The 15,211-nt window shown below is 55.2% G+C and overlaps 1 protein-coding gene across 1 annotated transcript; it reads left to right on the plus strand.

Annotated features, from left to right (window-relative positions):
* Positions 1–3,964: 3,964 nt before the first annotated feature.
* LOC112125733 (class I histocompatibility antigen, F10 alpha chain-like) lies at positions 3,965–13,426 on the plus strand. The gene is made up of 6 exons (XM_029914386.1): positions 3,965–4,040; positions 8,483–8,743; positions 10,784–11,059; positions 12,171–12,446; positions 12,919–13,035; positions 13,386–13,426. Exons 1-6 carry the CDS (start codon positions 3,965–3,967, stop codon positions 13,424–13,426), a joined length of 1,047 nt encoding a protein of 348 aa, XP_029770246.1.
* Positions 13,427–15,211: the final 1,785 nt, after the last annotated feature.

Raw genomic sequence — 15,211 nt, forward strand, 5'->3', positions numbered from 1 at the left:
TTTAGTCAATTAGGCAATAACGTGCCATCGCTGGTAAAATGTGGGTCCGGCTGGAGAATCTTGCCTGTATGCTCGGGGTTCTACTGATTGCCATATTTGGGGTCGGGAAGGGTAGATTGGCAGTGGCCCTGGAGGTTTTTCGCCTTCCTCCGCAGCATGGGGCAGGGGTCGCAAGCTGGAGGATTCTCTGCGACTTGAAGTCTTCAAATCACGATCTGGAGACTTCAACAGCAGAGTTAAGGGAAAGTGGGGGGGTCAGCTTTTGTGGCCTGCATCATGCGGGAGGTCAGACTAGATGACCATAATGGTCCCTTCTGACCTTAAAGTCTATGAGTCTATGAGTCTTTTATTTGCATAAAGGGATCCTAATCAGACCCCATTGGGTGATGCCAGTGACCTCAGAAAGAGAGTGCCCCGTTCTGAACCTGAGGTTTGGCCGTCACTTCTCAGGCCAGCCTGGCCTGCACTGGCTGCTGGCCTGTGGCCGTACCATGTCGCCACCCCTGACACCGTGCCCTGTGCCTCATTCACCCCCAGCTGGCCACCGAGGGGTGATATCCAGCAACGTGGGGTGTCGAAGATCTGACACCTACAAGCGAGTCACCACTAGCTGGCCTGCAAAGCCATTGACCTTCACACACGTGAGCTGACAAGGCCTCCGGCTAATCACACCCCAGCCGGCTGAATGGACCCCCAAGAGTCACGCTGAAACACCCTGCAAAAGCGTCCGCCTCCCTGGGTGTTTTCTAGTTCTCATTAGTAGGCGCAGACGCCTCTGGCTCAGCGTTCTGGCCTCTGTGTGTGTGAGAGAGACCCACAGAATCTATATGAGCACAGCGCCTATAGAATAGCTGCTCAGATTCTTACACCAGCCCTAGGTCACACAGCCTCGCTACTGGAAAGATCACACCTGCAGGGATGTCGGGGGTTAGCACCTGTACATTTAACCCTGAGAAATCCTGTTTTCTCTTCTGTGATAAATGAAGGAGGGTTGGGACCTCCTTTTTCTGGACACCCAGCCAGACAGTTAGCTATAAACTCCCTCTTAGTAGCTGTTCTCTACTTGCTTTACCTGTAAAGGGTTAAAAAGTCCATAGGTAAAAGGAAGGGAGTGGGCACCTGACCAAAAGAGCCCATGGGAAGGCTTTCCCTTTGTCTCTCTGTTGTTCTCTCTGGGCTGAAGAGAGGGGGCAGCTGGAATGCTGTGTAAAGTCTGGACCGGGTATGAAAATTCATCGTCCATACCTAGAAGGATTCATGGGGACAGGGAATGTTTAGATAGATGCAATTGGGTTTATTTCTTTTATTTTCTGTAAGGCTTGTGGATTCCTCTGTGCTAACCCCAGATGCTTTTGTTTGTTGTAACCTTTAAGCTGAACCCCCAAGAAAGCTAGTTTGGGTGCTTAATTTTTGGAATTGCTCTTTTAAAATCTAGCAAAAGCCTAAGTTCCAGGTGTATTTTCTTTCTTTTTGTTTTTAATAAAATTTACCTTTTTTAAGAACCTGATTGGTTTTGTGTCTTAAATGGTCTGTGCACATGTTTTTCAATTAGCTGGTGGCAACAGCTGGGTTTCCCTTTTGTTTGTTTGTTTTCTTTCTTGGTTTAACCGACGGAGGGGTGGAAAAGCTGAGGGGCCCCAGGGAAAACTTCCCAAGTGAGTTTTTCCAGGATTTGCAAGAAGAGTTTTGCATTTGGGTGGTGGCAGCATTTACCAAGCCAAGGTCAGGGAAAAGCTGTAACCTTGAGGGTTTAATACAAGCCTGGAGTGGCCAGTATTAATTTTTTTAAATCCTTGCGGGACCCCACCTTCTGCACTCGAAGTGCCAGAGTGGGGAAACAGCCCTGACAACTACGTTCATCGTATGAGCGTTCAGTGTAACCGGCCTGTCAGGGTTCCCTCCCCACTCTGAACTCTGGGGTACAGATGTGGGGACTCGCATGAAAGACCCCCTAAGCTTATATTCTACCAGCTTAGGTTAAAAACTTCCCCAAGGCACAAATTCCTTTCCTTGTCCTTGGACGGTATCGCTGCCACCACCAAGTGATTTAGACAAAAAATCCAGGAAAAAGGGCCACTTGGAGTCCATGTTTCCCCAAAATATTCCCCCAAGCCCCTTCACTCTCTTTCCTGGGGAGGCTTGAGAATAATATACTAACCAATTGGCTACAAAGTGAGCACAGACCAAACCCCTGGGTTTTTACTGAAAATCAGTCAGGTTCTTAAAAGAAGAATTTTATTAAAAAAAAAAAGTAAGAGCATCACACCAGGGTAAATAAAAAGATTTAAAACACAGAGGATTCTCCTCTAGGCTCAACTTCCAAGTTACAAAAAACAGGAATAAAACTCCCTCTAGCATAGGGAAAATTCACAAGCTAAAACAAAATATAATCTAACGCATTCCCTTGCCTTTACTTACAATTTCTGTAATTTTAGATGTATCATTTCAGGTATCTTTTCAGAAGCTGGTTTACCTGCTTGGTCTTTCTCTCTGTCCCGAGAGAGAAGAAACAAACCCCCCCCCCCCCCCCGATTTTAAAGTATCTTATTTTTTCTTATTGGTCCTTTTGGTCAGGTGCCAACCGGATTATTTGAGTTTCTTAACCCTTTACAGGTAAAGGAGGGATTTTTATGCTACCCTTAGCTGTATGTTTATGACACGGCTGTATTGGAATGTGACTCTGTGTGACATGGGGAAGAGATCGGCTGTTACCGAATCGGCCATAATTCGGGCAGGCGGCCGTAATGGCACCGACAGCTCTGCTGACAATGTTCACGTCACCAGGGAGCGATCGGACCCTCCCTCTGTCAGCTCTTGGGCTGGAACCGAAACTTCCGGCTTGGCCTTGGGGATGCGCTGTGCCTGCGGTGCTGCTAGCGACCCAGATCCGCCGCCTTCCCGGAGTGCTACGTAGCCCTTAGCAGGGGTTGTGAATGTGTGTGGGATGGTTCAGTGACCTGCCTGAGCACAGTAAGTAACTTACTGAATGATTTCATGTGCTTCCATCTTTGGCTATGTGTTTTGTTAGATATTTTTGCTCGATTATTGAGCTCATAAAATACAGACCATGGAACCGTGGTTGGCTCGGCTGTTTGCTCCCCAGACGTCAGGGCTCCGGAGGAGACTCTGAGCCCCACCGAGGGCTGGTCCCTAGAACTGCCCCAGCATCCCCCAGTGACGGGCACCAGACCTGGCAGCTGCCGGCTGTCGAGGGAAAGTTGACCCTTGCGATGATCATTTATTTCCCTCAGCAACGTGGATCCAGAGCGTTGGGGGCCCGGGGTGGTGGATACCAGTCGGTCAAGCCAAAGACCGACCAGTCCCCCCTGAATCAGTCTGTGCCCCTCACACCACCACCCCCTTGGTTAGTCACTGGCCTGTGCCCTGAGGCTAGGAGATTTATCTCTGTTATATCTTTGAATCCCAGTGTACAGCTCGTTGTTCTGAGTATGCCTGTGGTGTTCCAGGGGTTAGGGTGCTAGTCTGGGAAACCTGCCTCTGCCACACACTTCCTGGGTGACCGGCGTCTCTCTGAGCCTCAGTTTCCCCATCAGGATAATAGCCTTCTGCTGGGGATGAGTAGGGGGCTGGGGAGGGGCTGAGGCCCAGGAGCCAGCTGTACCGGGTCCCCGGCTCTGGCAATGGAGGGATGGTTTGTGCCCCCCCAGCTCCTATGGGGGCTGCTCCAGCCTCGCCCCTCGGAGGGTCCGAAACCTCCTTCTCCTTCCCAGCCAGGATTCGCTCCTGGCCCCTTTACCCCCTTTGTGCCCGTGCCCCATGGTACCTGCGCCCGGTGTCCTGCCCCAGAGCGGTTCAGCCCCCGCCCTACCCCGCCCCGCCCGCAGCGCTGCCCCGGCCCTTCGCACCCCCCTGGCACGGGGCAGGCTGGGGGAGCCCCATGGGCCCGCAGCCATGGGATGTTTGTGTGCAGTAACTTCACACAGCCCGGTCTGCCCGGATACCGATGACGAACCGCCTCGGCCTGCGTCCTGATTGGACGGTCACAGGCAGCTGCGACACTTCGGAAAGTGAAAGTGCTAGTGAGTTGTAGTGCTAGTTAGTGCTAGTGACACAGCAGGTGTGTGCCAGGCTGCCCGGCTCTCCTGTCCCCCGTGTGCGGGGTGACCCCACGTCCGGATATTCGGGGCTTTGTCTTATACAGGCGCCTATTGCCCCCCCGCCCAGGGCCCATGGCCTGGGGGCTGCTCCTGGCACTCTGCGGGGGGCTCCTGGCTCCAGCCGCGGCGGGCGGTGAGTACGAGGGGGGTTGGGGGGGCAGGGTGACCCCAGCGGGGGGTGTCACCGTAACAGGCCGGGCAGCTCCCTCTGATACGGGGGGGGGGCAAACTGGGGGCGCAAGAGATTCTTGGGGGGGACATGAGCAAACTGGGATCCCGGGGGTCCCGCAGGACCCGCTGCCATGGTAGCAACGCAGGATAAAAACAGAGCGGGAATTGGGGGCGGGATTAAATAACTAGTCCTCCCGCACTGCCGCCGCTGCTGCCACGAATACCCCGGCCAGCAGCCGCCGCTCTCCGGCCGCCCAGCTCTGAAGGCAGCGACGCCGCCAGCAGCAGCACCGACAGACGGATTAATGCCGATTATCTGTAATGGGGGGGGGGGGGCGACACGTTCCGTGCATGATGGGGGGGGGGCGCGACCAGGGCCAGTGCAAGGATATTTTGCGCCCTAGGCGAAACTTCCACCTTGCGCCCCCCTCCTCCCCTCCCCTCCCCTCCCCTCGACAACCTCCAAAAACTAGTTAACTGAGCATTATAAACAGCTTGTCAGAATGGGTAACGGCTGTTGTAATGTTTCTTTTTCACCTTTAAGGCGTTTCAATTGTTTGCCATTGCCTCTGATGGTGTCCCAGTCAAAGTCTTACTATTGTGCAAAGCTAAACAATTGAGCCAGGTTAGGCAGGTGACCAATCATTATCCCCTGGTGACTCATTTCGACTCCAGGTCTATAAAGCACTTTTAAGGTAAATACATTATTCCTTCAGTATTACCCATGCACACATCTCACAAAGAGTCTCACTCTTGACAAGTTACCAGCCTTGTGTAGATCCCTTCCACATTCCTCTCTGTGGGTCAGTGCCCTGTAAGACACATATGGGGTGCAGTGAGTTTGTCAGGCCTGCGGTGACAGCTGTTTGTGAAGATATGGGGGCCCTTTGCCAAGGGGTGCTGATGTAACAGTGAGATTGGCGTGGCTGACAGTATGGGGCAGGGCGCTGAGGCTGGTGGGGCAGGTAACACTCACTGGGCTGGGGGGCAGGTGGTGCCGGGATGGGGCAGGGGCAGGTACCTGTCAGTCTCCAGTGCTCCGGCCGCGCCAGCAGCCTCTTCACCTCGGAGTCTCCCCTGCTTGCCCGGGGGCCGCTCCTCCTCTCAGGCTCCCCGGCCGCTGCCACCGCGGCCGCCCAGGAGGACGCAGGCAGGGGCCGCCACCGCGGAGGAGACGCAAGGGGCCGGGCTTGGCTGGGCCCTGCACCTGCCGGCCAAGAGCAGCAGGAACCGGGCGCCGCTCGGGGGGAGCCGGGCGGCCCGAGCCCAGGGCGGCAGCAGCCTCCGCAGCAGCAGGGGCAGGCGGGGAGCGTAGCCGCCATGGGGCAGGAGAGGCTGCGCTGCTGCTGCTGTTTCCCACCTACAGCCGTCCTTCTCCTGCGCCGCGCGGCAGGGCCGGGAACCAGCAGCAGCAGAGCGGCCGGGGAGCCCGAGAGGAGGAGTGGCCCCGGGCAAGCAGGGGAGACTCCGAGGTGAAGAGGCTGCTGGTTTGGCCCGAGCACTGGAGACTGACAGGTACCTGCCCCTGTGCCCTAGGCGGCCGCCTAGTTCACCTAGTGGTTACACCGGCCCTGGGCACGACTGGAGCAGTTTACACACCACGGCTTGATCGGCTGTAACCAGGGTGGGGCGAAGGGGGCAGCCGCCCAGGGAGCAAAGCTGCAGGGGTGGAAAACGGGGTGGAAATATGATGAAAAAACCGGGTAGGGGTAACAAAGATGCTTGCTGGCCCCAGGCACTAGAACAGCTAGTTACCAGCTGGGCGGGGGGGTGGCGGGGGGGCACCCCTGGGGCGGCCATACAGCAGCGCAGAGGGGGCGTGAGCTCCTTGGGTTGTTCTGCGTTTGTACAGCACCCGCGCAGCTGGGTCCTGGGCCAGGATGGAGGCTCCTAGGCGCTGCCCTAGTCCAGATCATGAATGGTCCCTTCTGGCCTTGAAATCTACAACTGTCCAGCCCCTCGGCTCCGTCTCCTCCATGGGCCTGAGCCGCATCCCCCCATCCTCCTTTGGGGGCTCTGCCAGAAATCCCCACACGCCAGCCCAAGAGCCGCCCCCCACCCCTAGGGGTGATGTCAAACCAGGGTGAGTGAGCGCAGGGAGAGGAGCCGGCTCGTGCTACGGGAGCAGAGGGGGACCGGCCCAGTGACCCTCGCGGGCAGTGGTGTCGTGGTAAATATAGCAGTGGGTCACCTCACCTCAGCAAAACACCGTGTCACCAATGAGAAGCGGGTGAGCTCCGGTTACCCCTGGTACCCCGGCTCCGGCACTGCTGTGCAGTAACCCGGCTGGCTGCGCCAGGCTCAGCTGAGGTGGAAACAAAAGAAAGTTACTTATGTTTCCAGGAGCAAAGGAGCAGAATCTCTGGGAGCTGCTCCCCTGCACAGCGAGAGACATGTGATTGTCTCCTGCCTCTGGCACAAAAAGAGGGGGGCAGCTTGGCTGGCCCCCTGAGAGCCCCATATCCCTGCAGGACTGGCCTATTTAGTTCCTGGGAAGGGCCGTGGGCGCATGCGTACACCCAGCCCCCACAAGGCTAGGGGGACCATATCCCGGGACAGTCCCTTTGTAAGCCCTGTCCCGGCAGTCATGACTTTTTTGGCAAAAGTGGGCGTTTGTCCTGTTTGCTCTTGCCAACTTGAACAAAAAGGGGGGGGGGGGGGGACCATGCGGGGGGGGGCGAGTAGCGATGCCAGCCCCGCGCGGAGGGGGAGTCAGGGCTCGGGTGGGGAGCAGGCAGGGCTCCGGCGATGCAGCCCCAGCCCGTTTTCCACACCGTGTCCCGTTTTCCCTGTGGGAAATATGGTCACCCTACCCTGGGCCCTTTGTTTTCAGATGTTATTTCGTTTACATTTTCCTTGAAATTGATCAGTGTTTATTACAAACATTTAAAAAGTGGGTGAAAACCAGCACCAGATATTAACTGCCCAGTTTTCTGGGTCAATATTGAGGTTCGTACTGGGGGAGGGGAGGACAGGAAAAAAGCAACAAGAGGGAAAAGTCTGAGTATTGAAAGTGAAAGGAGTTTAATGCTGCTGTTTATTTCATGATCTGCACAGTAAGGATGTGTACCCACGTGTGTGTGCGTTTGTAGCTTCCTCGCCATTGACTATGTTAACAGGCAGCCTCGCGCTGACACTTAGACTAATTTATTATTAGCACAAACGCATCACCCGGCTGTCACGGCACAGGTTGGATTTTCATACCATAGTCAACTAGGGTGACCAGACGTCCCGATATTGAGCAGTTTGTCCCGCGTCGGTCGGGATGCCGTTTGTCCTGATATTTTGTTTCGGGCGCAGCGGCCCATTTTTATTTGATTTTTATTTTTTTTGTTAAAGCAGCGGTGAGAGACGGGGAGCACCTTTTCAATTGCTACACTCTCCCGGCATATCCGTGTCTTCGGCGGCATTTCGGCGGCAGGTCCTTCTTTCTTTGGTGGCAAGATTTATTACCCGCCGCCGAAATGCCACCGAAGACCATCAGTGACTGAAGGACCCGCCGCCGGAGTGCCGCCGAAGACCCGGACGCGGTGAGTGTAACAATTGAAAAGGCGCTCCCCCTGCGGTGGTCCCGATATTTTGAAGTTATCATCTGGTCACCCTATAGTCAACATTTCTGTGTACCCCAGTGAGCCAAAATTGGGGTGAAAAATCAGTAAACACCAAATAACGGCTTCTGGAAAGCCCGGGAATCTTTCAGTAAAAATCAGTAAAAACTGACAATGAAGGGCCTTGCACACACATGCCCCCCCACTCACGTACACAGAAGCAGACATCACACACAAACGCCCCACATAGACACCGCAGACAGGCACACAGGCCACAAACAGCCCAGGTTCTGCTGTAGGCAGTTTACCCATCCACCCTTCCCACCCTCGGGGCATTTGCCCATGAGGGAGAGTCCTTCAGGGCTCAGTTAACCCTCCTACATCCCACCAGTGTCTGACCCCCCTAAACAAGCCGTGAGCTTTCAGAGGCGTGGGCTGAGAGATCGTCCTTCCTGATTCCCCCTCGGCTCCGCGCAGTGTGAATCACTGACAGATCCCAGCTTGTCCCTCGCCAGGATGGGGCTGAGGGCAGGGGGACGTGGCTGGGGCTGGGAAGTTTCTGCTGGTCCCCACTGGGTGACCCTGGTGTCCCCTGGGCAAAGGAAGAAGTCTGTGGTTAACTCAACCTCGCTCCTGTTGCTTTAGGGCGCCACAGCCTGGCCGTGCTGGTCACAGCCGTCACCCAGGAAGAGGGGACCCATCACTACTTCATGATCTCCAAGCTGGATGACGTTCAGATCGCGTACTACAGCAGCGACACGCGAGAGGTCCGACCCACCCAGACGTGGGCAGAGCAGGCTGTGGGCGCTGAATATCTCAAGGAAAAGACCCAGGAGTTCTTGAGGCACGAGAAGGGCTCAAAAGTTGAGACCAGTTGGTGGATGCAGCTGCACAACCAGACGGGCGGTGAGTGTCTGAGTTATCGTTATTAATGGACACGGGAGAGCTGCCCGCTCAGAATCACTCCCACTGGGGATCATAACAACATAAGAACGGCCACACTGGGTCAGACCAAAGGTCCATCCAGCCCAGTATCCTGTCTACCGACAGTGGCCAATGCCAGGTGCCCCAGAGGGAGTGAACCTAACAGGGAATCATCAAGTGATCCATCCCCTGTCGCCCATTCCCAGCTTACTTCCTTTTCTTTGTTTTAAACCTGCTGCCTATTATTTTCATTTGGTGACCCCTTATTTACTTTCTTCACACCAGTCATGACTTTATAGACCTCTATCATATCCCCCCTTAATCGTCTCTTTACCAAGCTGAAAAGTCTCAGGCTAGGTCTACACTACAGCGGGGGGGTCGACCTAAGATACACAACTTCAGCTACGTGAATAGCGTAGCTGAAGTTGCGTATTTTAGGTCGACTTACCTGGCTGTGAGGACGGGGGAAAGTCGACCGCTGCCGCGCCGCCAACTCCGCTACCGCCTCTTGCCGCGGTGGATTTCCGGAGTCGACGGCAGAGCGATCAGGGATCGATTTTATCGCGTCTTCACTAGACGCGATAAGTCGATCCCCAATAGATCGATTGCTACCCGCCGATCCGGCGGGTAGTGAAGACATGCCCTCAGTGTTATTAATCTCTCTTCATATGGAAGCTGCTTCATACCCTTAATCATTTGTGTTGCCCTTTTCTGAACCTCTCCTAATTCCAATAGATCATTTTTGAGATTGGGGCTGCCTTGTGCTAGGTGCTGCCCAAACCAGAGCTGGCTGGAAAATGGAGTTTTCTTCCCACAGAAAATTTCACATTCCCGGAAGTGTTTTCATTCCCGATCGGAAGGGAAGTCGGAAATGGGAGGTTTCCACAGGAAGGAAATTTTTCAGAAATTCCATCTCAGAAGAATCCCAGGCAGGGAGCCGGGCAGCCCCAGGATCTTCCCTTTCAATTTCCCCAACAGAAAATCAATGCTTTCTGGCCAAATTGAAATTTTCTCACAAAAATAACAATTCTGTGGAAACAGCCTTTCCCAAGGCTACTAGAATGTCGGGAGTCATTAGGAAAGGGGTAGAAAATAAGACAGAAAATATCATAAAGCCTCTATATAATTCCATGGTGTGCCCACACCTTGACTACTGCGTGCAGGTCTGGTCGCCCCATCTCCAAAAGGGAACTGGAACTGGAAAAGGTTCGGAAAAGGCCAACAAAGATGATCATGGGTATGGAACAGCTTCCATTTGAGGAGAGACTAGAAAGATTAGGGGCGTTGAGCTTAGAAAAGAGATGACTAAGGGGGGATATGATAGAGGTCTATAAAATCGTGACTGGTGTGGAGAAAGTAAATAGAAAAGAGTTCTTTATCCTTTCCCCCAATAAAAAACCAGGGGTCGTCTGATGAAATTAATAGGCAGGAGGTCTAATACAAACATGAGAAAGTATTTCTTCACACAATACACAGTTACCCTGTGGAACTCATTGCCGGGGGATGTTGTGAAGACCAAAAGTATAACTGGGTTCAAAAAAGAACTAGACAAGTTCCTGGAGGGTAGGTTCATCAATGGCTATTAGCCAGGATGATCAGGGACACAACCCCATGCCTGGGGCAACCCTAAACCTCCAACTGCCAGAAGCCAGGAGGGGAAGACAGCGGTGGATCACTCCAGAATTGCCCTGTTCTGTGCAATCTCCCTAATCTCTGGTATTGGCCACTGTCAGACCTTGGTCTCACCCCGTATGGCAACTCTCATGTTCACCGCTGGAGAGACGCCAGGAGCTCAGTAACTGTCTGGCAGGATCCCAACCCCTCAGTCCTTCCCGTGGGTCTGCTCTGACCCCTCCTGCTCCTCGGCGTCCTCTGGGATTGTTCCCTAGCTCAGCATGAGGCCGCCACACAGTCAGAGATGCTAAACTGCCGTCCGGCTGAGTGTCCTCTGACCCCACCCACCTACAGACACATTTCCCAGCTCTCAGTGCAGGGTCTGAGCTCTCTCTCCGTCCCCTCCAGGGGTTCACACTGAGCAGGTTCAGGTGGGCTGTGCCCTGAGCAGCCAGGCCCCCCGCGACCTGAGGTACCAGTACGCCTACGACGGGAGGGACTTCATCAGCTTCGATGCCCAGACGGGGACGTGGGTCGCGGCCGTGCAGCCGGCCTTTGCCCCGAAGCAGCGCTGGGAGACCGGCAAGAGCTACACTCAGTACGTCCAGCAGTTCCTGCAGTACGAGTGCCTGGGGACCCTGCGGAGCCTGGTGCAGCGGGGACGGGCGGTGCTGGAGCAGCAGGGTGAGTGAGCAGCGGGGATCTGTCATGGGGTGTGGGTGACGGGGCACGGGGACCCCAGTGGGAGTTGGGTATGTCCAGAAAGGGTGGTGTGGCCTAGTGGATAGTGCAGTGGGCTGGGACTCAGGACACCTGAGTTCTAGCCCCAGCTCTGCCACTGGCCTGCTGGGTGAATCACTCCCACGCTCTGTGCCTCAGTTTCCTCATGTGTACAATGGGGCTAATGACTCTGACCTCCTTTGTAAAGCGCTTTAAGATCAAGTGCTCAACGAGAGCTACAGGTTGCTACCATAACTCCTCACTTAACGTTGTAGTTCTGTTCCTGAAAAATGCAACTTTAAGTGAAACAAATCCAATTGTCCCATAAGATTTAAGGTAAATGTGGGGGGTTAGGTTCCAAGGACATTTTTGGGGGCAGACAAAAGGCATTAGATACTGACCAGTACTGTGCCCCTGGCTTACCCCGCACAGGCACAGAGCAGGACGCTAGGAAGCACCTTTGCAGCGGCAGCTTCCCTGGAGAACAGGCTTGGATTTTGCCAGGAATGCTCCAGGCCCGCCTCTTCCTGTCCCCGCTCCACCTCCTCTCCGGAGCACGCCACATCCCTCCCGCCCTAAAGTCCTAAGCGCCGCCAAACAGCTTCCGGAAGCTGGGAATGGGCGACAGGGGATGGATCACTTGATGATTCCCTGTTCTGTTCATTCTCTCTGGGGCACCTGGCACTGGCCACTGTCGGCAGACAGGATACTGGGCTAGATGGACCCTTGGTCTGACCCAGTGTGGCCGTTCTTATGATGGCTCAGTGACCACCTGCCTGGGCGTACCCATCTTAAGGCGCAGAACAGCACACAGCGAAGGAGACCCGGGCGCAGGCCTGTGCTGGTAACTACCCAATTCAGCTACACCAATTTGAGCAAGGATTAGAGCACTTCAGATGAGTTTGCAGAGGGGATTTACACCAAATTAACTAGCTCCGTTTACAAATCAGTGTAAACGGGTGCAGACCAGGTCTCACACACACTTGAGTCCTCGACACACTGCAGGTCTTTGTCTTCTGCCTGTTACATGGTCCCAGCCCGGGCATGTGGCTCACGCACTGTCTGTCCCCCCCAGTGCCCCCCAAGGTCTCGGTCTCCCGCAGAGACGCCCCAGACAGCTCCATCACCCTCTCCTGCCACGTCAGGGGCTTTTACCCACGTCCCATCCACCTCTCCTGGGTGCGGGACAGAGAAGACATCCTGGTGGAGACGGGCTCCAGCGGGATCCTGCCCAACGCTGACGGCACCTACTACACGCAGTCGTCCCTGGAGATCTCCCCGCAGCAGGACGGGCACTGCTACGCCTGCCGGGTGGAGCACAGCAGCCTGGAGGAGCCCGTGCTCGTCTGGGGTAAGGGGGGTGAATGGCAGGGCCCAGGGGTTGGGGGCACAGTCCCATGGGAATTACAGAGATGGGGTGAGGCTGGGCCACAGGAAGGTCAATATACCTGCCCATCGTCAGAGCGAATTCGTCTAGCTCTGGGTATTCGTGTGACCCACAAAAATGGCCGATCCCTCAGCAAATCTCATTAAGTTTCTGGCCGTGGTGCCATCCAGTGACAGTGAGTTCCACAGGCTGATGTCGTTACGAGGGAAGGGCCTGGTTGCTGTGTGGCGTGTGTGTGTCTGGCAGTTCCCGGCAGAGCACCCCCCCTCTGTGCCCCATCCCCGTCCCCCTCCCGGCTCAGCCTTTCCCCTCCCCTGGGGCCAGGTCTCTGCAGATGCCCTTGGGGAGACGTTCAAGGCAAAGGCCTGTGGCTGCCCCAGGAGGATGCCCCAGCGGCTGCTCCCCTCGGTGACCTGGGCCCTTCTCCATCCCACAGCCCCTGGGAAGAAGGGCCCCCTGCCCCCCGGGGTCTTGGCCGCCATCGTCCTGGCCGGGCTGGTTCTGGCTGGAGCCGTAGGGGCCGGCGTCGTCCTGTGGAGGAGAAAATCGGCAGGTAACAGCTGGTCCCCGTGGAGCCGGGATGTGGGGAGGTCTGGGGAGTGGGGCGGCCCAGCCAGCCCAAGGGGGAATGGCTCCTCCCACTGCCCCCCAAGGAGAGGTGGGGCAGGGCCTTGGGGCAGGGCCAGTCACCATAGCCCGGCCCTGCTGGGGGCAGAGTGGGCTCTGTTGTTGTCTGGGCACCGTGTGCCCTGCTGTGGGGGGCACTGGGGTGGGGCTGGCCTGTGCTAGGTGCAGTCAGGGTCACGGGGAGCCCTGTGTCTGGGGGAGGGGGGTTGGGGTCTCCGTGGGGGAGGGGTTATCCTGCTCCCCTGCACTGACCCTCATTCTCTGCTTGTGTTTCAGGCCCCATGAATCCCGGCTACACTCCAGCAGCCAGTGAGTAAATCGAGGGTACAGTGCCCAGCACCCCAGTGCATTATGGGTGCAGGGGGGTCCCCATGGGGGGAGAAGGGATGCAGGCACTGATGGGGCTGGACTGCGTGAGTCCCAGGGTCACTCCAGCGGCCAGTTGCAGGCCAGACCAGCCGACCGGGAGCTTCTGAGTGTGAGGGAAAAGCCAGAGCCCGGCGGTGTCTGTCGGGGGCGGGTACGACCACTGCGTTTGGGGTTCGAACCCGTGTCCATTCCCAGCCCGGGGCAGGTCGCTCCATAGAGAGGAGTTAGTGTGGGGTGCATGGGGGTGCAGTGGGAGGGAAGCCCAGAGCTGAATTCCCCTCCCCCTTCCCTAGCTGGGATCCCCAGAGCTAACGCTGCCTCTGAACAATTTTCTTCTCTCTCCACAGCATAGATCAGAGAAGATTCTGCCTCCAGCTCGTCATTGGGAACCGACCCCCGGAGCGTGGGACCCCAGTGCTAGGGGCAGTGTCCCTGTGTTAGCATATAGATATTCAGGCCTGTCTGTAAAGGCCTATACTTTAAGAATTTAGGTGTATTTTTATCACTTAGCTAGTTATAGAGGTATAAAAGAAAGAATCAAAATCACTGTCTGCCGGTGTAAGGGCCTTTTCTCACTGTCTGAGGCCTTGTTTAGTCATATTGAAATAAGGTGCTATTGGGCTGTTAGGAAGGTGATCCGATCTATCACCTCCAGAGAAAGGGAAGAGCCTAGACCAGGGGTTGGCAACCTTTCAAAAGTGGTGTGCCGAGTCTTCATTTATTCACACTGATTTAAGATTTCGCGTGCCGGTAATACATTTTAACGTTTTTTTAGAAGGTCTCTCTCTATAAGTCTATATTATATAACTAAACTATTGTTGTATGTAAAGTAAACAAGGTTTTCAAAATGTTTAAGAAGCTTCCTTTAAAATTAAATTAAAATGCTGATCTTACGCCGCCAGCCTGTTCAGCCCACTTCCAGCCTGGGGTTCTGTTCACCTAGGCCAGCAGCAGGCTTAGCGGAGCCTGCGGCCGAGACGCCGGCTGGCAAGGGGCTGGCAGCCGGGACTCCAGACCTGAGGGGGGGGGGGGGTCAGGGGGCGAGGGCTGGGGGTGGGGGGAGAGTTCAGGAGTCAGGGTAGAGGTCTGGGGGTGTGTGGAGGTGCAGGGCAGAAGGCTGGGTGTGTGTGGGGGAGTTCAGGGGTCCCCCCAGGGCCCCAACCCCCTTCTCCACCCCGCTCAGTGGAACAGATTCGGTTGTCTTCACCCCCCGACTGAAAACGAGAGGGATCCTGGAGCCGCAGCTCTGTGGGTGGAAGATGACCCAGAGTTGTTGTTCGACCTGCACGAGAACAAAGCCAGGAACCCCCCTGTGACGTTATTGATATAATCTGGGACCATATAGATCATTGTTGCAACCAAGGTCCTGTAGTGGCACCAAAATCTTGTATAAAGGGGGTCAAATGGGGTGTCTAAGACAAGGTTATGGATTACTGGTTATAATTATGCTATCTATATGTGTGTATCAGTTTTGTAGTTGAAGTTATGAATATTGGCTCTATACTGTCTGTATTTCAAACTTATGCTATGCTTCTGGGTGACATCCCAGACAAGCTGGTGTTACTCTGCCTAGCCTGCTTGATGGCCCATTAAGGACCATCAGCTATACAATGGACCCATTGAGAGAAAGCCAATATGCCTTCAGACTCAGCAAAGTATGCAGGGACTGGCCCATGTGACTCCAGACTCCATTTTGCTGTAATTTTCCACAGTAAGAACAAAGAGGTGTTCTT

The sequence above is a fragment of the Terrapene carolina genome, unplaced genomic scaffold, assembly GCF_002925995.2.
Source record: "Terrapene carolina triunguis isolate 2854851 unplaced genomic scaffold, T_m_triunguis-2.0 Scaffold44542, whole genome shotgun sequence".
NCBI classification, from domain to species: domain Eukaryota; kingdom Metazoa; phylum Chordata; order Testudines; family Emydidae; genus Terrapene; species Terrapene triunguis.